Below are 23,298 nucleotides of genomic sequence, written 5' to 3' on the forward strand. Positions count from 1 at the left end.
GATATGGATAATTGCAGTTTTAACTTCCCACTATGATATTTGTGAGAGTAATGAGTTCCTGACAGTTTTTTTTAGATTTAGGGGCAAATACGGTATATATTTTATTAAGTTGACTTGTCAAAACACGGTATGCATACTCGCAATTCAGGGGTGTGCTTATGTACATATGCAGCATTTTTTTTTATAGGCCTCTAAAATTTTACTGTGCAAATAGATTTGTGTACACATGCAACTTATTTTTCTGACGAATTTGCTCACTTACTGTGGGCGACCTCTGATCATATTTTTAATGACAGGATATCAAATTTTGTATAAAACACTGTTGGTAAAGTAAAAAGTGCATTCAATCAGTTTGTTGCCACCAGATAAACGTTTGAATAATGCACCAATTGATTCCGATGGTCTACGTCCATGAATCACGGGGTACCAGCCCACGGGTGACACTGCGGTGTGAGGAGGAGCGACAGGATTATGTCATGACACACATACAACCCGTTTTTTTTTTAGTACACAGAACAATTCAAAACGCCATTGACACCTGCCCCTTCTCACAGAGTTAGTGCTGACTCTAGGAGTGGAGAACAAAGACCACCTACTGACTCAACTTTTGTAAACCTCTGTATGTCAGATAGTTAAAACAGATATTGGTCAATGCCATTGGTGTTCCAATGTAATCGATAGATAAGATAAGGTCAGATAAACCCCCAAAAAACACTGGAGGAAAAAAAAAACCAGGAAATGAGAAACACACAAAGACAGGAGAGAAAATTGAATTAAAATCAAAGCAAAAGAAATATTAAGTTAACTCTAGGTACACACGCACACTGTGAATGCAGTTATTGTGTGCTGGATTAGGGAAATTCAAACATTTAGTGACTTCAGACAAAGATGATATACATATGTATTAATGTTTCCATTTCATGTTGTGTGTATAACAATTCCCAGACTTATATACCTGGTAGTCTATTCAGGGGGTTTTAAACTGTCATAAGCACCCTCACAATGTGAGGTAAGTCGGTACTAAATCACCATATAAAAAACCCTTGTCAGTGTTATTGTTTTGGTATAGAATGAAAATTATTATTCCTACGATTTAGGTGAGTTAGGGACTGTTGACCTGCTTCTGTGCATGAATTGGCACAGGTATGTTGTCGACAATAACCAGGTGTGTAATCGGATGCTCAGTTCACTTATCTCTGTAAACGATGGTCCTTTGTTGGGGTGATTAGAGATGAAGAGAGAAAAATGGACAGATAATAACTCTTGTGTTTAAATGTCACCAGAGGTCTCGCTTGCAGCCCCCGTCTACACGCTACAAGGTGCAAATATCACTACTTAGTCTTTGTTCTGTGGAATGCCTGTGTGTATTCTGTTTATGAAATGTAAAATGACTTTGTAGTTTCTGAAGCATCATGTAAATACTGATTATTCTTCTCTCTAGACTCTGAAATTTGTCCAGAATTTGAATGAAATCCTTAATGAAAGAGAACACTACAAAGAGAGATAACTCTTGCATCCTTGTTTTGCAGGTGAATCTTCTGCTGCTTCACAACTCATCGCCCACCGTCCAGAACAAGGACAGGAAAACTCCTCTGGACCTGGCCTGTGAATTCGGAAGATACAGGGTAGGTGTGGAAACTGACTGTGTCAAGTCAGTAGTCAAAGAAGCACACAAAAAATGTCATTGAGTTATAGACAGTTCACTCCCTTTGACTGGCTTTCAGCAGCAGCCAGACACACAAACATGTTCCTTATGATGTACTATATTTATAGTGCTGTACAGATATTGAGAAGACTGGCAGAATTTGTGTTAAGATATTTCATAAAATGTTCTTTGATAAAGCTTTACACATATAATCTAGGTGATGGATTTGTTGATATAAGGAGTAATTATCATATTTTGATAAAATGTAGAGTTTTTGTATTTTAGTTCAATATCAGTTTATTCACTCAAACCATACACATTGGTACATGAGATACATGCAGCTATAAAATTGCAAATCAATATTGTTCAGCTAGGCCAGAGGTAAATGTTTAGAAAAATATAAGTAGAAAGAAATAGGAAGCATTATATGTACAAAAACAATTCATATTCATGGGGGACAGACTACTCCCTTAATCTTTGTAATTTAAGCAAGCATGATTTTTTCAGTGATTTTACAACTAGTATTGACATTAATTCAGAAATTTTTAATTACATCAGGGTTGTTACAATACAATATGGGATATCGCAACTATAAAATTTTGGAACTCTTCAGAAGAAGTTTTGAAAATTATGTGTCACTTAGGCAACTTTTATATACTAATTAGTAATAACTAAAGACTCATTTCTGATTCAAAAATATATTTCACGACACAGAATGTTGCAAGCGAATATATTGGTACCAAAAACATGAGTTATTAGGTTAAATTTCTTATATTGGGTAGAGAAAGGCTACACAAAATAGAAGAAACTAGTTCTAATTGTAACGGGGACCGTTACATATGTTCCCCAAACCTCCCCCAATTAAAAAGTGATCATCTTGTGAATCTATAGCAAAAAATCATTTTATTTTAGCCTTTAATTACATGTAGTACGTTCAATATGGTCATTTCAGTACCAAAAAATGAAAGAAAGCGTTGCACGCACATACACGCGCACGCGTGTATGATTCAGAATTTTTGTTGATGTCGTTCAACAGGCATATGTATCATATACCTACAGTGTGAATTTCATAACGTTTCCACCAAATACAAGGAAGTTATAGCGATTTTAAAATCGTCCAATCAGAATTCAGCACACGTGCATGCACGTGCTGAGCAGTAATTCTAACCACAGCAATTTGTAAGGAGTACCAAGACACATTTAAACCATTAATATCAATAGAATTTGATGAAAAACAAAAACGTTATCGTCCTTTAAAAATTGAACATTTAAAAAACGTTGCACGCGCATGCGCGTGTGCGTTGGCATTTTTTTGTTACACCAATATATAGATACACATATTGTCTACGTATGCTGTGAATATCATCTCATTCGCTTCATAAATAAGATAGTTACAAACGTTTTAGTATTATCCAATCAAAATGAAGCGCACGTGCATGCGCGTGCAAATTGGTAATTTTGACCATGCAAATCAGTTAAGGGTCTCAATATCTATCTATGATATGAATTTCAAGCCATTTCAATGAACAACAAAAAAGTTAGACTGATTCCAAAGTTAGCGTACAAATTTTGTAATGCGCGTGCACGCGCATGCGTGCGCGTGCTTATAAAATAACTATTTTTTTCCATATGTACAAATGATATACTATCATCCTATTTAGGTTTTACATCGCTTCCTTCAATATTCTGATTTTCCATTTTTTGTACCAAAATTGGAATGCACGTGCGCGCGCGTGCATGCACGTGCAGACAAAATGACTATCACTATGCACATCTACAAACGCTATACTATCATCCTGGAAAGTTTCATATTGATCCCTTTTGTAGTTTCTGAGAACACTACCGGACAAAAAAGTACCGGAGAAAAAGAATAATAATAATAAGAAGAAACAGAGTAAAAACAATATGTTCCCAAACTTTGTTTGGGGAACATAATAATGAAAATAAAAAATTCACAGTACAGTGTATTTCCTCTTGAGGAGATATTAACTCAAATTGTTAGATTTTCTTGAGTCATAATAACGGCCGATCACTATGCAATGAAACCATAAATAATCACATTTTGTTCATCAATCTCCAGGCAAAAGGAGGGGTGGGGGGCACTTTTCTCATCAATCTCCAGGCAACAGGAGGGGTGGGGGGGCACTTTTCTTGCCATGTGACGTACTTATCCCATTATTATCACATACAAAATTTGTTATTTTTACATGCAAAGATCGATTTATCACTCTTTATATAGTAGTGGTGAATTGTAGTGAAAATGCAAGGTTGAACCGATGAAATGGAGACATGTACTGAGTGTACTGAAAAATAAACACCCCCCCCCCCACCTTTACGATTTTGTTTGGGGTTTGGGCAGAACTACATGTACATGACTGTACTTGTCTGATAGTAATATGTGCTTGTTTACTGAAAAGTTGCCCAAACTGAGATCTTGGTTTGACTGAATGTTAAAACTTCGTCGAGAAAAAGAATCATTCCTATATTCTGTATTTAAAAGGTGGTTAAAGGAGAATTTTTGAATTTTAGATAGTAGATTTGTTAAGAAATTATTCTTAATATATTTTAGGTAGTCAACTTGTTGTTAAGGAGTTATTTTTATATTGTAGGTTGTCGACTTGTTGTTAGGGAGTTGTTTTTTATATTTTAGGTTGTCGACTTGTTGTTAAGGAGTTGTTTTTATATTTTAGGTAGTCGGTTTGTTGTTAAGGAGTTATTTTTATATTTTTGGTTGTCGACTTGTTGTTAAGGAGTTATTTTTATATTTTAGGTTGTCAACTTGTTGTTAAGGGGTTGTTTTTTATATTTTAGGTAGTCGATTTGTTGTTAAGGAGTTATTTTTATATTTTTGGTTGTCGACTTGTTGTTAAGGAGTTATTTTTATATTTTAGGTTGTTGACTTGTTGTTAAGGGTTTGTTTTTTATATTTTAGGTAGTCGATTTGTTGTAAGGAGTTATTTTTATATTTTAGGTTGTCGACTTGTTGTTAAGGAGTTGTTTTTTATATTTTAGGTAGTTGACTTGTTGTTAAGGAGTTGTTTTTATATTTTAGGTAGTCGATTTGTTGTTAAGGAGTTATTTTTTATATTTTAGGTTGTCGACTTGTTGTTAAGGAGTAATATGTGTGCCCCCTTGTTGATGGACAGTCCAGAGGACACGGTGGACGAACACAGTACAACACCGCTACATCTGGCCGCGAAAAACGGCCACATAGAAATTATAAGGTATGTATTTAAAAAACAAATTTCAGTTTTGAAAATACAACGGCATACTTCATGAAGCACTTTAGCTTCTTAGAATTAAGTTTATTTCTTGTATATACATTCTAACTTTCATTTCTGTCAGAATTAATAGATGTAATGTAGATATACGTGCATTGTTCACAAATTGCGTTCATGGGGAAGTGGTTACCATTACAACTGGTAAATATATCAACGGCAAAAATACTGGAAATGTAAATATGTATACGGCTAACTGATTTAAATAATATGACATCACTATATGGACATCAAAAAAGGATTTGGGGTATATGTCTAATTATTTAAAATGGTGTTATGTCCCTTTAACTGCAGTGAAAACGGAAGCTATTGGATATTAAATGAATCTTAATTAAAACAGTACAACATAACTATATGGCTTTGAAAATGAACTTAAAAGTTTTATGCTATATATATATATCTAATCATCTGACTGTTTAAATTGCACAGGTAAAAAGATTATAATAATGTTAAAAAAAAAAAAAGCATAAATATTTACAGTGTCTGTCAGAAATGGAGATGTTGAAACTTGTATATGATCTCGGTGAACAATGAAGATGATTTGATATAGGTACTTAATCAGAAGCACTGACATTTATAATAATTTGCATGAAATCAGATCCAAAAAACATTTATGTGTTTGATTTTGTTCACGAATTAGAACTGTGTAACAGTAAAACATTTCGCTTGAGGCACCGATTACAGTATGTAAGGAGATCGGTGAAGTCCAGATATAAATGTGCAAAAACATGCTAGTTGTACAGGGATATAACTCATTAAATCAACCCAGCGGTTTTACCCGGTAAAAAGAAGGCCGTATGCAGTGTTCGTTCGCTGTTTCCACTTTTTGTTCAGCGATGAACTAGATTGCATCATGTATCACAGCTGACATGACTGGTGTATTGCAAAACTTCACGAGATAACAAGTTTTTATACAAAACTGCTTCACGTAGGTCGTCATGGTAAAGAAAAAGTTAAAAATGGTTCCTCTGAAGTGTGATAAAATGGAAACCTGTTCTGCATGAGATATGATTGTGAAGAAGACCAGTATGGATCTAAAAAAAAAAATAAAAAATTACAGTTTGAGATGAATGAAAGTGTGTAAATCTACAGAGTAGAGCCCGTCTGGAAACGTGAACAAAGTTTGTTTGAATCTGACACGCAGATGACATAGCAGGTCTTGATTTACACTTGATATGTCAATAAAAATAAAGCATTTTGAAATGCAGAAACATGCACATGTTGATGTTCACAAGGATATGTATTATTGAATTTTGATAACATGTATTCCGTGTTTTGAAATTAGGTTCATATATGCTTAGAAATTCATTAGAACAGAAATGATTGTGTAATGGTTAAATCTGTACTGTTTATAGATCTATGTACAGAAAAAAAAAATCAAAAGGCAGATTCACGTGGACAAGTAGTGTTGAAGTTGGTAACATGTAGTCTGTATTCGAAAATGAGACCCATGCTTAGAAATCCGGTAAAACAGAAATTGTTGTATCATAATGATTTCCGGTATCTGTTGTAGACTTTTGCTGCAAGCTGGCGTCAACATCAACAGAAGTACACTGAAAGGGACATCACTCCACCAAGCCGCCCTGTGTGGCAAAATAGAAGTCGTGCGACTTTTATTGGATGTAAGTAAATTCTCAGAGGCTAGTTATTTGCACTTTTACATTTTTAAGCATTTGAGGAAAAAATGGTCTTTTGATTTGCAAGTGGTGCCAAATGGGGTCTGGCTAGTTTGACAATGACACATCATGGGACTGAAATAATCAAAGGACAGTGCAAGAGTCCGCCAGTTATAGCTTAAAAACATTGCTTAGTAAACACACAAATGTATTTTTTATATATATGATATTGTGTTACCAAAAATGAATGAAAAGGAATTAAATACTCTAGATTTTTTTATGTTTTGGGAAAGTACAACGATGGATTTCAGATGTTGGCTTTTAAAGTTTATTAAGCTTTACGTAGATTGATGAATTTTGAACATTACTTTCATTGCCTATATCACGAAAATCAAAAAGTTTGATTCTGTTGTCTTTTCAAATGGCCATGAAAAAGATATGCCAAGGGAGTCTTCATATCCCTAATGAAGTGTTTGTGTAAATGTCTGTGTAAAATTGATAAAGTGATAGTTAAAGCAGCTGGAAGCTGACGATTTCATTCTATGAAAACAACCAGATAACTTGTTCAATACACAATCACACCCTAAGAAAATAAATCTCCTGACCTTGAAGTTGATTTTTAAGGTCACAGTACACCTCTCCTAAATAATATTTATAATATTTATAGGTGTGTATACTAGGTGTATGTAGTCATTTGTAACAATTACATCAATACTAATTGTCCATTGCATGCTGATCTTCACACAGAGTGTAGCTTACAAGGGAATGAATCTCTCTCTCTTTCTCTCTCTCTCTCTCTCTCTCTCTCTGTGTACATTTAGAACAAAAACTTTTAATTCCATCCCTAACTTCATCACATCTTCATTGAAGATCTCTGAAGTTCTTGCACCCCTGAAGTTTATCGATATCATTAATGTTTGTTCGTGTTCTTTGATGCACCTCTCTGAAGCATGTGATGTGTAGCGTATACAGATACCAGCAGCAAGATCATACCTGATATATCTCCTGTGCTTAGTGTCCACCTAGAGGAGAGCTTGTTGATTTACAGTAGATGTGAAAGAACACATCTTTTTAAATTCGGAATTAGTATTCCTCCTCTGCTTGTTCTTCAGGCCGTTCCTCCTCAACATAATCCTCTCTGCAAGAGTCGAGAAAATATGAACACTTCTTCATGTATTTCCTGATGTAGAAGATAAGAGTGGTATTTTATGGGAGAATAACTCCTGATCACTTTGATAGGTATTGATTTTTGGCCAATCATAAACCTGGCTCTGCAGGCAGGAGATGGGCAGATTGCTGGGATCACCTGTGAAGGTGTGTGGTGATAAATCTGGCTTCATAAACAGACCCCCTCTTCCTTAACACACTTCATATTTATGATACCATCACATTGAGCAAATCTTTATAGCATTTCATTTTTCTGGAGAAACTGAAGCTGGAAGATTCTTCCTCAGGTATATGTGGAGTTTTGTCTCAAATTTTATGTTCATTTTTAAAATCATCCTCTGTAATGATTTGTCAAATTAGTGCATATGTAGTGTGAGAACCCTAATTAAGTAGGATTTTTTTCTTTATATGCATAAATGATTTTTTTGTCAGCAGTTCAAGAAGCATGAAATATAAGCATCTTTGCAGGATTATTAAACTAGATTGTGTTTAAGCTTTCACCTGTGCAATTAAATTGCAATAATATTAACATTCTGCTAATTCCCTGAAGTGCGTGGTTGTATAAAACAAGTAGGACAAGGTACTAGAAGTTAGTATCCCTGGATGTAAGGGGGGGGGGGGGGGGGCAATCAGAAGTGACAAGGATGAGTAGCTGTCAGAGGCTTCCCTTTGGTACTGTGACAAGTATTAGTATTGGAGGCAGACGGCCAGAATCTCTCCCCCCACACTCTTTCTCCATACCTTTAACAATGATCTGATGATAATGTGCCCAGTTTCTCTCTGTATTAATTCTTACTGTGTGGTAGATCGTGCCTACATTTTTTATTACTCAGTTACTGGCCATTTGTTTTCTTGGATGCTATACAATGAATTATCCCAAATCACCTCGCCCAAGAATCAAACGGTCCAAAAGCGAGAGTAACGTCAAGGGTCTGACCATTGGGAATGCACATGCCTTGCAGAATGTAAGTGTTTGTCTGGATATTTTTTGAAAGTTGGTTATCAAGAGGGATTCTTGGATCTTTCATCTCATTGCAATTAGCCTGCATAATTTGAATGGAATTTACCCATGTGGATTTCCATTGTTTGGGTTAAACAACTTTAGTTTTAGTTTGACCTGATAGGCTTGTATTAAGTTGGATATACCACGAGAGATGTACAAGGTATATTGTATATTGTGAACATTTAAAAGGAAGAAAATGTATATGTACTGAAATGATTACTGTATGCAGGGAAATTATTGCCCCATTTTAATTTTGCCCAGATGCATTGAAGAATGATTTTGTCTAATTTTAAATTGCTCCAAATTCATTTTGTGTTACTTTAAAGTAATAATGAATATATAGTTGCTCATCTTAAAATTTGCCCATTTCTATTAAAAAGGCGAATTGGGTGAAAATAAAACTGGGGCAAAATTTACCGGTATATCAGAAATAGCATGACCGTATTCTAAGCAGTATCTACTTCATATTTCATTTACCCAGGCGAAGGTAGGAATAACTGAGAGGAACTTGCTGTGTTGTTGTGTAATTTCTCCCATTTTCCTTTTCAAAACATGCATGTTTGTTTGTCAGCTTTAATTTGTTTACATTGAGAATGCAATGTGACAAGAAACATTTATTGCTTAAGCCTGTATCATCTGTATGTGATAGGAATACATAATTACCAGTGGTAGTAATCTGTAGTTGTCTGGGGACAGATTATAGAGCTAGTTTATGATTGTTGTTGTATTGTGTTGTTCAGTTTAAATGAAGTCATAAAAATGGGAGGAAAACAGATTTGATAGGTGTTCAGCTCTTCCTTCATAAAAACAGATAATGTCAGGTACTTGTTATGTAATATAGTTTTTTTTATCTGTATGATTAAATGTAATAAGACAGTGATTCAGGCTCCACCCTATGAACTGAGAATAAAGATGTGTATCCTTCTCTTTCAAAGCAAACAAACTTATGAATCATTTCATGCAATGTGTGATGATATTCCTGTGATATTGAATTAGTATATTTTCAGATTTTATTGAACATTCATTCCAAGTGTATTTATATATTATATTTCCCAGGAAAAATAATTGACTTTTGATTTGGTCTACCTGTGACTACATGGACCTGGTCAGGTATTTGTTGACCTCGGCCTATGGACTCGGTCAGCCAACACATGACCAGATCCGCATCATCATAAGTAGACCGAATTAAAAGGCAATAACTGTATTATTAAATGATCAAGAATTAAAATTTTCACAGTATTTTTTTTCCTTTAGCAACCCCCCCCCCCCCCCCCAAATAAAAACAACAACACATTCATTACATCACATTATAACAGTATTTCAACAATTAAAACCTAGAAACTGTAACAGTAATAGAATGTATTCTCTATCTTTTACCTTGTCGAATCCCATGGGGATCCGGGTAAGAATAGATCCTTAGTACCCCCTTGCTTGTCATAAGAGGTGACTAAATGGGGCGGTCCTTCGGATGAGACCGCAAAAACCGAGGTCCCGTGTCACAGCAGGTGTGGCACGATAAAGATCCCTCCCTGCTCAATGGCGATAAGCGCGGAGCATAGGCCTAAATTTTGCAGCCCTTCACCGGCAATGGTGACGTCTCCATATGAGTGAAATATTCTCGAGTGGTACATTAAACAATACACAATCAATCAATCAATTTACCTTGTCGCTGATAGTGATTTGAACATAATGTTTGGTAAAGCCATTAACAGCATTGAATTTGACTTAACTTATACACACGTTATACCGCACAATTTGATTGGTCGATGAAAATGTCAGCAAATCTGTGGTTGGTCAAGAGAGAAATTCCTGAATAAACCTATTAAGGTGAACTCACTCTGAGGTACATGCCAGAAAAGATGGTTTGGACCAATCAGAGAGCATCAAAATTCCTGATCTTTTAATAATTATATATTATTACTACAGTAACTTGATCCGAAGAGTCGGATCACATCGAGTTGACAGGCGCGGATCATCAGATCACACGAGACGCGAAGCGTGGAGTTTGATCTGATGATCCGCGCCTGTCAATGAGACATGATCCAACTCTTAGGATCAAGTTACTGTAGTAATGATAAATTTATTATATACCCCCTTCTGTATTTTAAATCCACATTTATGATATAATAAATGTAATCCAAATTATCAAAAACACAGACATACCATGAAATTATGTTTTATGTACGCGGTTTCGTTTGTGACGCAGTCAATATTTTCCACAAATAACGTTGCATTGTTGCATTGTGACGGCATCAGTTTCAGAGGATACTGATACGGAATCAGAAAACCACAGTGTGGTGATCCGGAAAACCGGATCACACGCTGTGAAATCCACAGTATCAGAGAACGATACATTGATGGGTATATAATAAATCCAATTATCTCACCATCACATTGAATTATCAGACTCATCAAATGTGGATTTTGGAGGTGTGTGTGTGTGTGAAATACTAGTTAAATAATAAGCATTTATTTGGTGTGATTTATGTGCTCATTTGTCTGAAGAAATGCACAAATGAAGGGTACACTTGTTTACTTTTCAGTGTGGGATTGATGTCAACAAGGCTAATTCTTATGAGCAGACAGCGTTAGATATTGTCAACTCATATACTACCTCAAGGGCAGCCAAAGATCTCAAGCACCTGCTAAAAGGTATAGTACAGCCTAGATATCTCACATTACTACAGCCTAGATATCTCACATCACTACACCCTAGATATCTCACATCACTACACCCTAGATATCTCACATCACTACAGCCTAGATATTTCACATCACTACAGCCTAGATATCTCACATTACATGTAACATAGCCTAGATATCTCACATTATATTTATAATACAGCCTAGATATCTCACATTACATGAAATACAGCCTAGATATCTCACAATACATGTAACATAGCCTAGATATCTCACATTACATGTAACAAAGACTACATATCTCACATTATATTTATAATACAGCCTAGATATCTCACATTACATGAAATACAGCCTAGATATCTCGCATTACAATTAAAATACAGCCTAGATATCTCACATTATATGTAATTCAGCCTAGATATCTCACAATACATGTAAATCAGTCTAGATATTTCACAATACATGTAATACAGATTAAATATCTCACATTGCGGGTAGTACAGTTTAGATATCTCACATTTCATGTAATACAGCCTAGATGTCTCACATTTCATGTAATACAGCCTAGATGTCTCACATTTCATGTAATACAGTTTAGATATCTCACATTTCATGTTATATAGCCTAGATGTCTCACATTTCATGTAATACAGTTTAGATATCTCACATTTCATGTAATACAGCCTAGATGTCTCACATTTCATGTAATACAGCCTAGATATCTCACATTTCATGTAATACAGCCTAGATGTCTCACATTTCATGTAATACAGCCTAGATATCTCACATTTCATGTAATACAGCCTACATATCTCACATTTCGTGTAATACAGCCTACATATCTCACATTTCGTGTAATACAGCCTACATATCTCACATTACTACAGCCTAGATATCTCATTACTTTCAATACATCACATTACAAATTAGCTTTTGACTTGTGTCATACAAAACAATCAGAATAGGTTGTCTTGGATACAGCGGAATCTGATTATTTCATCTTACATGAATAAGAGGCGTCGTGTTGAATGGAAAGTTCACAAATTGCTTGAGGATGGAGTTTGCTTGTCTTGATGACAGGGTAGTGTTAGTTTGGGGAGGTTTCCCTCTTTGATTATTTCCCTGGATCTGCCTTAACTTGCATAATTTGACTGCATTTTACAGCTTCCTGAGCTGTGTGAGTACAAAGTTTGAGTTTGGTCTTATATTGTCACCTGGAAGGACTGGTATCAGATCTGAGTATGTTATTGATCAGTGATTTTTCAAAAGGGTTCTGTGGCTTTTGAATTGGGAAAAATGGTCAACATTTTGATCAAATTGGGAAAACCTAGTCATTATTGTAAATATGCTAAATATATCATATCAAACAAGAAATCAAACACAAATTGATGTCATTCTTTTTTTATTTTACATATTTAACTTTCTTTTCTTTAAGCTCTTAAAATTTTCTACTATTCTTTCTAAATCATCGAGAATTGATACGTCTTTGTCATGCCATACATAAACTATTCACATTAAACTTAACAAATGCATTTTTTGGCAGTTTTTATTATTGGGAAAAGTGCAAATTAAATTGGGAGGAAATTTGTAATTTTTGGGAGGGGAAAGGGCCGATATTCGGATCTAAAATGAGTCTTTAAAAATCACTGATTGATGCTAGGTAATTTGTGAAATCAGTTTAATGACCTCCAGTGTTGATGCTCATCCCTACTTTACAGTGACCTACTGACCACAACCTTCTACAAGTCCAACCAGGGCAATGCTTTCCAAAGACCTCTAAGCCTTGAAGTACTCTTAATAAACCATGTACTGAAAGGAACTTTAGTTACAAACACTGATTTTGGTTTCCTTAAATTACTAGAGAGTGCAATGTTCTCCCGAGTTTTTTTTTTAAGGTTAAAGGTACAATCTGCCCATTGTCATATCTTGGTGCCCTAGTTCTTATGGAATGTTTACAGATATTAAGAGAGAAAAAAACCGTCATTTCACCTCAATATCATGTTAATTATACATTGACAATTTATCAGAGAGTAATGTTCTCTTTATTTCGCTCTATATAGCTGTTCTGATGTATTTTTTAATAAATGATGTTGGAAAATATTTTATTACTTGATGTTAAATGTTACATTAACACTTTCTAGACATTTTAAATTACGAGATTGAAGACACAGATAGATAAAAAAAAAAATCAAAACTAGTGATGTGACATGTCTTGTAATATTTAAAAAGAGAGAAAGTGTAATTTAGGGAAGAATTCCGGTGGTGAAGACAGTAGGTCTGTTCCATAACAATTTAGGACCAATATTTAAAAAGCCCAATTCTGCTCTGCGGTTGATGTTTAATTGGTTGGGATAGTTTGAATATCCATAATCATCGTCTCCCACTCACAGACCCAAATTGTCAACTGTAGATGTTGAACACATAGATATTTCTTTACAAACTGTCATTAAAATAATTTCATTGCAAGATTCTTATCGGCCGAGATTAAAAGACAGGAGAGATTTTCTGTCAAAGTTTCTGACAGGAACACACCCATGTATCGTGGGGACATCAGATTGAAGACCATTCAACCACAAATATTTTGGTAAGAAAGCAGACCATGTCACTTGACTATTTGTAAAGAGCTTCTGTACTTTATTCCCATTTAAAGATGCCAACCTTATCAAGGTTATAGACTGAGGGGTCAGAAACTTAATATCGGATCAGCGCAGGGTAAACTGGTTCACTTATTCAGTTCCCTCTTCTTCATCAACCTTGCAGTATCACCTTGCAGTCTGAGATATTTTGAAACATGCTGTTGACAGCTCGTCAGAATTTTGCTTGTGAAGTAACTCATACCCGTGGAGGAAAATTTTATCAAAACATAGAAAGTAAGCCAATACTAACATACATTTTAAAAATAAGCCTCCGAGTTTCGCTGAGCTATTTTAATATGCTTTTAAGATTGACATTGTGAAAAGACAAGGATAAATTTAATCTAAAGTTGGGGGAAATCCTGTTCAGACAGTTATGAATAAATTTGAATTTTGCAGTTATTACTTAGGATGTCACCCAATTCATCCAAACTTCAACATGAATCATTTTCTTCACTTGTACAAATAAATTCCACTGGCTCTTGAAAATTATTTCAAAGAAGTGTTAAAAAACTGGACAATACGTGGAGACTGGTGTATGGAGATACCTCTTTAGTACTTTTAATGGTTATTTGTACTTTTGTTATACAAACGTAATAAAAGAACTGATGTTTTCTATAGGTAAAGGGGCATACCAGATACTATACTAATGAATTGTATGGATTTGGCTTGAATTATATGGATTTGGCTTGAGTCGTGGCTTTTTCCATACATGAAATATTATCTTTACGACTCAGTGTCAGCTGTAGTAAACTCTGAGAAAAGTTTGGAAAACTTACGAAATCTTAAGTTCAACTGTGCTAAAGTTTTGCATGAAACTTTATTTTACACCAAAGGTGGCAATACACAATCCCAATAATTTAGATGACCAAGGCCCATAACTCTTCAAGAATTAAATTGGATGTGGGTTTCTTCTAACTTGCAATGAACTTCTAGATGTTAAGGAGGGGGATATAATCATGAATTATTGTTTACATGCATACTAAAGCATACTGTACATAAGGAGATATTACACAGCTAGAAAGTGTAATTATTTTATATCATGCTGACAGCTGCATTAATGTTCCTCACAAGTCAACATGGTTTATTATTATATGATTGTCAAAGTGTGTGATTGGCAATAATTGAATATATTAATCTTTAATCAACACTAAAGATGTGACAGGTGAAAATCTATAAATGGTGTGGTAGTGATCTGTTGTACTCTGTGATAGTGTTACACAGTACAACATGCATTGACCAATGATTAAGCATTCCAACGTGCCTGACGATCAACAAATGTAATTCTGTACGATATTGTGCCAGACAATTAATGTGTCAAAAGAAGAGCTATATATTCTAACCAAAAAAAATTGATTGCTGTATGATTTATAGATAGAATAGGAGGACTGTGTGTAATTACTTAACCCACTGTCTTAAAAGAAACCTGCTACTTATCATTTAGGCAGTAATCCATTTTCATATAAAGATATTGTTTGATTTATAAAAGACTTGAGTCCGACAATCATTCTGTGAATTGCTTCCACATGTACAAAAAGAAGAGGGGGGGGGGGGGGGGGGGAGATCGAAGCAATTTGCTATGTTAATTTCTTCCTAACTGTGAAGTGGTAGCAATATTTCACCGCTGTGTTTGTGTTTTACTGGTTACCACCACCTGTTAATGATACGGGAACCAATTGATGCATAAAAGATGCTGTGATTTCCTGGCACCGCGGTTCTTCTTCAGTTTATATGAATCTGGTATCTTTTTTTTTTCTTGATAAAACACAGGAAATTTAGAATTTCTTATCAAACAAGAAAAAAAATAAGGATATGTTGTTAGGTGTCAAAATGACCTAAAAAATGTTTGATCTGTTGCTTGGATATTGAATGCAAAATCATCATTTCTTTATTTATGAAAAAAACAAAAAAGCTGCTATTGGTTGTAGAAATTTGTTTTTGATGAAGGCTAGATTTCAAAACTTGAGTTGTAAACAAGTATCGGAGTAAGGATAAACATGTAAAAACCCACCAAATTAATAACAAGACTTCATAACATGGTCATTATAGTGTTTTATGATGGGGCTGCTGAAGTAAACAGTCATAAAAACATCAGGTTCTCAAGTTTTATATGGGAACATTTGCAATCTTCTTTTTTTTCTGTTTGTTTATGTTGCTGTTGGACTGAATCCTGTGCCAAAAATCTGTTGTTTCACCTTTATGAGGACAGTCAGTTTAGATGTTCAGTGCCTAGTATTAGGTCTTACTAGAGAACGTCTGTTGTTCAAGAACGGGAAATTTGTAAATTATATCTTAAGAGGATCAACACAATCAATGATCTTAAAACGTCCATGCTTGAATTGAAAGTATTTAGCATAATTGGTGGGGACCAAATGTCATGTATTAATTCCTGAACTAGTGCTTCACAGAATAGATTATAAACATGTCTTATTCTGGAAGATCACATGGGTAATGATTCCCACCATTGTGTGACCAGGCTTTGTAAGAAGAGGGAGGAAATTTATGTCCTATGATTCAGTCACTCAGAAGACATCTTATTGTTCAAGCCTTCAACTCCCGCCTTGTCATTAGCGCTGGGCTCTCTCTCTCAATTAGCGAAGCCTAACAGCAAGCTTCCTGTAGCCCATGTTTTAAGAGTCAGGGACAAAACAAAATACACATGTAAACAAAAAAAACCCAGTAAAGTGCATAAAAATGTCCTGTTTTCTATCTGTAATCTTGGCACAAAGTTGTAGTAGAAGTTCATGTGAAGCAATCATACAGAAACCATAGCTGAGTCTCTCACAATGGTACAATATGCATAATGCATGGAATCGTCAGGCTCCCTCTGTGCTGTAGAAATTAGACAAGTTGGAGACATGAACTGACACTGCCAGGACAGTGAATTGGGAGGAGGACGTTTATTACGTACACTGGGAGGATGTTGTGCGTTTGCGGCAGTGACGAGGGGAGTTCTGGGGAGGGGGACAGGAGTGAGGCGGGTCCTCGGGAAGGTAAGGGGGTCACATTTTTCTATCCTGGAACAAAGACTTTCGGTAACAGGATTTCACTTAACACAGAGATACATGGACAGCAATGTTTACGGAATACCAGTGATGGAAGGGGGGACGAAGAATGGATGGGTGGGTGGAATGCATATGTAAATGCCTGTTTGTGAGATAGGGACTGTACCCCAGCTGATAGAATGGTGAGGTCTCCAGCCATACGAACTGTAAACAATTACATGTCTCGTCATAATTATGGAGAATCTGGTTACAAATGGCATCCCTCTCTGATAGGGCATTAGTTTCTGTTTTGTAATCAGATGAGATGACTTAATTCCAACTGACAAGGTAAAAAGAATCCTCTAATTTAAATGCTGACAGGCAGGGAAAAAATTCTAGATTCTTTGATTGCTTAGTGAATAATCATTGCAGATGTAGATAAACGTCGTGGTAATTGAAAGATCATAGGAATTATTGTTGTTGACCTCTGCTGTCTGGCTAAATGGGGAGTGGTCAATAGACAGAGCTAGAAAGAGCAGGTGTTAAATTTCACCTACCTGTTTCACAGGGGTCAGTTTCCAATTGTGTCTGTAATTAGTGTGCTTCATTTGTGGGAACTTAGGTATCTCTCTGGAGGTCATTATTGTCAGTTTCTACAACCTTTAAGCAGAAAAGAGGCATGTGAGAGACTGGGTTAAGTTACCTGTAATTACACAGGTAGAATGTTACTAATATTAACTCCACTCAGGATATGGGGAGAGTATGTGTATTCACATAGGTAGAGTCCAAATGTCAGGAACTTTTACTGATAAACTTCTTGACCACAGCGTACCCTTTACCCTTTGAATATGCTCCCTCAGTACTGCACTCTTTTCTGAGATAGACCAAACATGTGTATTCTATACCTTGTTCCCAGACAGACGTGCAGGTATCCACAGGTATCTGGGATATTCAGAAGAGGTTCACTGTGGATTTGAAGAGCTGTTGGTTGTTCAATAACTTTTGATTGTCGTTGTGCTCTTGCGTGTATCGAACTCTTCACATTTCCTGATTAGAGAGGCATGTTAAATATTTTATTTACCTTTTTATCATAGGTTAGATGGTCTAATGGCAGGATAGGAATTTAGGCAGGTAATTGAATTGAATTTAAATGTGAAAATTATGTAAAACTCTGCCCAGGAAAATCCAGGGGTCACTCTTTGAACTGTTTAGACTTGAATGCTGTGGTGGTAGTGATATAGAATCGGATCAGGACACTTTAATATTGCCATCCTGTCTTACCATTAATCAGTTGTGAAGTGAAGGTTTACGTTTGAAATTGGATTGATAATCGGTCATCTTTGGAATGGTATGTTGTTCAGCTATGTCCTCAAAGATAAAAACCTTAGGAAGTTCTTTTCTAGGCATTGGGTTTTTCGGTAGGATACATGATTTTCAATTACCAAGTGTTTGAAATCTCACCAGGTAGGTTCAACCTGTTACTTTCTTTTATAGAGCAGAGGTGACCTTGTATATCGGAGATAAGGTGGCATATTTATTTAGTGTTTTATATACATGCTGCTTGATTTAACTCCTTTTTTTTTTTTACCTTTTCGTTTGTCTGTATTGGTATAACTGAAGTTTGATACAAGGATGGAAAAAGTAGGCCTTGTGGTTTCACATCATGTGAATTTGGCTCACTGTGTCAAAGTTAAAACTGACAGAACATTACAAAAATAGAAATATATATCTACTGCGATATACAACTAAAGGTGTGTGTGACTTTTGGCGACTTTGGTTTGTGTATATTATGAATAATTACAACTGTGTTTTGATGCCTGTCTTCTTGTGTGAGTTGTCACCACCAAGTAATTTTCAGTCTGTGAGACGTCGCACCACTGACGCAGTGCAGTTGTTTTGTATTTCGACAAGTGACACAAATTTTGTGTTTTTCTTACTTACAGAAGCCAGTTTCGCGGTACAGGCCAGAGCCATCAAAAACTATTGTAACATTTACGACCCGAGTACTCTCGCATTCAAAGAAGGTGACATCATCAAGGTGAGTGTTTGTCTGTCTGTGCCCCATGCCGAGAAATCTTTTTATTTATAGAGGCAAGGTAATGTTTAGGAAATGTCAGAATATATCTGTAGAGGTAAGTAAATTTCTGGTGTGTATGTCAGAGAATTTAAATTTTGAATCAAGTGATATCAAAGTGATCTGTGATCATTACAAGCACTGAGATATGTAGTAGGATTTAAAATGTCTCTCTGCTAGTTTAGTGCTCAAGAAAACTTATGGAGGATTGTGATGTTTTCTAGAGGAGTTCCGTTCTAGATATTGACACAGTTCTACTCAGTTGTGAGTTCATTAATGTCTGAATTAGTTATTGTCTAAAGAATTGTTAGCACCTGAAACCTTAAAATTCAAATGTGCTAACTGTCCAAAAGACGTAAGTCACACTCCAAACTCATCGTCGGATACCCACGGCTGATCTCGTCGCTGATCTCGTCTTCTCATCACGATGAGTAGAAGACGAGATCAGCCGTGGGTATCCGACGATGACTCCTAACTTAAGAACTTGTGTAAGGTACACTTTGGAATTACCAGGCCTATGACATTGATGTGTGAAAAATTATTTTTTATTTTATCTTACCCAGCCAAATTCATTTTATATAGGTGGTGGGTGGGTTGGGTTTTTCATGTTATTTACTAAACCAGATTGTTCAAATGATGCACGGGAGAAGCATCCTGATGAAGGTCATCTATGAACTGGGTGAAGGTCAATGCATGGGGATCAATGTAATTAGACTGTGTAATTACAATTAATGTGTTTTGTTATCTGACATGCAGTGTACCAGACTAGCCAAGGCCTTAAAACACTGATAAAGGAATGTTACATAATTCTGTCAGTTTTTGAGTTGATAGATCTCCATTGTGTCTGTTTTTAAGGCGGTAACAACACCACATAGGTTGACATATAGTAGTCTCTGAAAACCTGATCAGAAAAGGAACCAAAACAACATCAAAGATTCAAACAGATTCAGAATCCAGAGACAGAAACAAATACAATAGCTTCAAACTGTGGCAGGTCTCCGAAGGAAGCAGTTAAATGCTTTAGTCTTGGGCAAGTTGTAAAGTGAAGGGGGTCATAGAGGAAGGGGGCACACTAAGATTGAACACTTGAGGAGAGAATTGAGATAGTTGTTTTAGCAAATGTTTGTTTAGACAGTGGGTAGAGAGTCCACTTGAATAAACTGTGTGATTTATATGTCAGACGTTTGTTTGACACTAGGGGGCTGCCTTTGGTCTATTTGAGGAGAAAGTTATCAGGTTAAGGGATAATATTCGGAGAGTTTGTGTTAGGGGTGGCACAAGGCAGGGCTGAAGTGTGGCAAGCCAGAAAGTAGCAAAATTAGTTTCCTTTTGTTTATCAACAGAATTATCACGGAAGATTCTCTGGCATTTCAAACTTGGAAAGAACTTTGTATTGACATCTACATTGTTTCACAGCATCCAACCCACTTCCTGAAAACCAACGCTATTAAAGCAATACCCTATAACTGTTTGTTTTGGAGTCAATGCAATTCAATTTAATTCTTATCTGGGAGTAATAACTCAATTACTGACTCCAATCAATTTAATTGTCCATTGAGTCAGCAGAGAATGGCCATTCATCGGGAGGCTTATTGAATCAGTCAGTTGCCACATGTTGCAAATATTGGTTTTTCAATATGTCATATTAACGTTTCTATCACTGTAGGGCTCCCCTCACAGTTTGGACAATAATAACGGATCCCTCCATATGTTGGACCCTTTAAGCTGCTAAATGAATTATACTCACAAGATGCTGTGAGATCCTGGGAGATAGGGAGTCTATTTACTAATCGTTACATAATTCACTCTCTCCTTAAGTGTTTTCATTATGTGTCACCCTGCATTATGAATGCAGAGATAAGCTTGTAAATATTGGTTTTAGCATTGAGAAAACAAGTGCTTATATTTTGATTATTCATTGTGTCAATTTTACCTGATGTTCGGCTATCTTGTAATATTTTGCTTTTTCTCTTGATAGAAATTTTTACATTTATGCTTGAGGCATATTGGTCAAATCTCATTACAAACGCCGTGTTTCTGTGTGCAATGTGTTAGATCTACTTAGAAATGTTTAGTTGTATGTATGTTACAACACCTACAGCTATTATCTTGATGTAATCCTGATGAAATAACCTGATTATCTCCCCTTTCACCTATCACCTATCTCCTTAAATCTTGACATATACCACAGCTAATACTCCAAAGATACAAATCACCCGGGACCATTAAGCAGGGGGACAAGAATTAGAAATACTCTTGTGCACCCACTGATGATGAGACCCTGAAAATTTCGCAGCTTTTGGATTAAGGAAGGATTGGAATTGTTTTTGACATGGAGGTAAGCAAGTCCGCAGGGTTTACAGTCAGGTCTGCAGGGTCATTAACAGAAAACATCTCCATATCACATTGTCTGGATTTGCCTGAAATTTCTTCACAGCTTGAGAAAATAGAACTGTTTGTGCATTGAACCTGATGTAAATTTGTACTAGAGTCCAGTTTTTGTTACTACACACCTGAGATAAGTTGCCATGTGGAGTACTTTATGTATCATGACTGTGCACCAGAACACACATGCTGAGGTTAGGATCTATGTGGGCTGGGGATTGAATGTCCTGGAATTCTTCTGCCAACAGATTCCTACTCATAGTACAGCAATCTAGGTTATCCTGGTCATAATAGATCTAATGTTCCGGAAAATTTAATTTGTGGTAATCTCCATCTCGTCTCCACTGGGAGTGCTTTATCCCAAGTGCTAGCTGTATTTCATTCATTCAGTATCGGAATGGACCAGGCAGCCATTGGTTCACTTGACAAGGGATACTCAGCGTCTTGAACTTGGGAGTAGTGAGATGTCCTAATGTGCTGAAATGGTGAAAGCCAGATTTAATGGAGTTTTTCCCCAATTTTATTATTTATAACTGGATGAAACAATAAGGAATTGTAGAACTTTTTTATGACAATAAGAGAGATGGAAATATATAAAGATTTGGCAAGGTATGAAGACAGACGGATGAAAATGATTGTTATATGCTCACTAGTAATATAAATTTGTTTTCCAGGTGCTAGAGCAGAGAGATGATGCGTGGAAGGGCGTGGTGATCAGTGATGGGCGTATGGCCAAGCCTGGATACTTCCCCCCAGATACAGTAGTTCTCCTGGACAGTTCCGGTAAAAATTGATTTCAGTAAAAGTCACTCTGTAGTATAAAAAAGAAAAAAAATCACTCTGTAGTGTCCGTAGATAATAGGCAGAACAAGAGCACCCATCAGCTGAGGGATTAAAGGATTTAATGGACGGTCAAGGTCACTGGGATGTTGTTTCTTTAAATAAGTATCGATTTAGAATACATTTACAGTTTGTATCATCTTAGCAGCCAACCATTTTGACCTGAGGGAAGGTCAGTTTACCCCCCCCCCAAAAAAAAAAGATTTAGATGGTGATTTAAGAAACAAGTTTTAACGAGGAACCACTTTTCCCAAGTTTTTGAACTCATTTGATTTACATTTCATATTTGAGAATAGCTTTCATATAATCATATAAGAAATGAAAATTAATGAAATTCAAATATCTTAAAAGAGTGATGCACTTTTTAACCTCAAAACATTGGTGATATAATAATTATTGTCTTGCAAAACAGTAATTCTTCTTATACATGTATATTTCTTTACGCTAAAAGCAGTTATCTAACATAGTTTTATTGGATCTTGTTTTTGTACAAAATAAATGTTTTTATTAGTCATTGATATATATTCCTATACTATTGAGAGATTTTGAAAAAAAAAAATGGTTGCCATCACTTTCACACCTAATGCCCCTTTAAGAATTGCCTTTGAGTAATGTTAAGAATATTAAGTATGTGTCAAGGTCACATAGTAGAATATGAAATTTACCAAATTATAAAAAACATTGAAAATTGTTGAAATTCAAATATTTTAAAAGTGATTAATGATAATAAGTTTTTGAGTCTATTTTCAACATATTAAAAGAAGGGAAGTAAATTTTTTTTTACATCAGGCATACAAAGAATTGTCCTTGAGTGATGTTATAAATAAGTATTTTCAAGGTCACACAGTAGAATGTAAAATTTACCAAATTTCGGTGACTGACACACTTCGGAGCTATTTTTTATTTAGGTCAAGGTCATAAAATTAAAAACAATTATAGTACTGTAAATAATTCAAGAGGTGTTCGTTCCATCAGGCCTCTATAGAAAAAGCAGACAATGATATTGTATAATTCAAAGTAACTGTTT

At 35.6% G+C, this 23,298-nt stretch overlaps 1 protein-coding gene across 12 annotated transcripts in view; it reads left to right on the forward strand.

Annotated features, from left to right (window-relative positions):
• The window catches only part of LOC125668404 (caskin-1-like), a 68,041-nt gene that overhangs the window by 16,240 nt on the left and 28,503 nt on the right, over positions 1 to 23,298 (forward strand). For 4 of the 12 annotated variants that reach the window (XM_048902535.2, XM_048902536.2, XM_056163947.1 and 1 more), the window contains exons 5-10: positions 1,530 to 1,625; positions 4,739 to 4,869; positions 6,437 to 6,545; positions 11,253 to 11,361; positions 18,916 to 19,010; positions 22,106 to 22,214. In XM_048902535.2, the coding sequence (XP_048758492.2) occupies positions 1,530 to 1,625; positions 4,739 to 4,869; positions 6,437 to 6,545; positions 11,253 to 11,361; positions 18,916 to 19,010; positions 22,106 to 22,214 (649 nt within the window). Of the gene's footprint in view, positions 1 to 1,529; positions 1,626 to 4,738; positions 4,870 to 6,436; positions 6,546 to 8,423; positions 8,672 to 8,728; positions 8,870 to 11,252; positions 11,362 to 12,443; positions 14,226 to 16,712; positions 16,982 to 18,384; positions 18,437 to 18,915; positions 19,011 to 22,105; positions 22,215 to 23,298 lie in introns of those variants that run through there. The other 8 variants (XM_056163949.1, XM_048902538.2, XM_056163951.1 and 5 more) reach the window with 8 other exon arrangements.

The sequence above is a fragment of the Ostrea edulis genome, chromosome 4 (genome assembly GCF_947568905.1).
Source record: "Ostrea edulis chromosome 4, xbOstEdul1.1, whole genome shotgun sequence".
Taxonomy (NCBI): domain Eukaryota; kingdom Metazoa; phylum Mollusca; class Bivalvia; order Ostreida; family Ostreidae; genus Ostrea; species Ostrea edulis.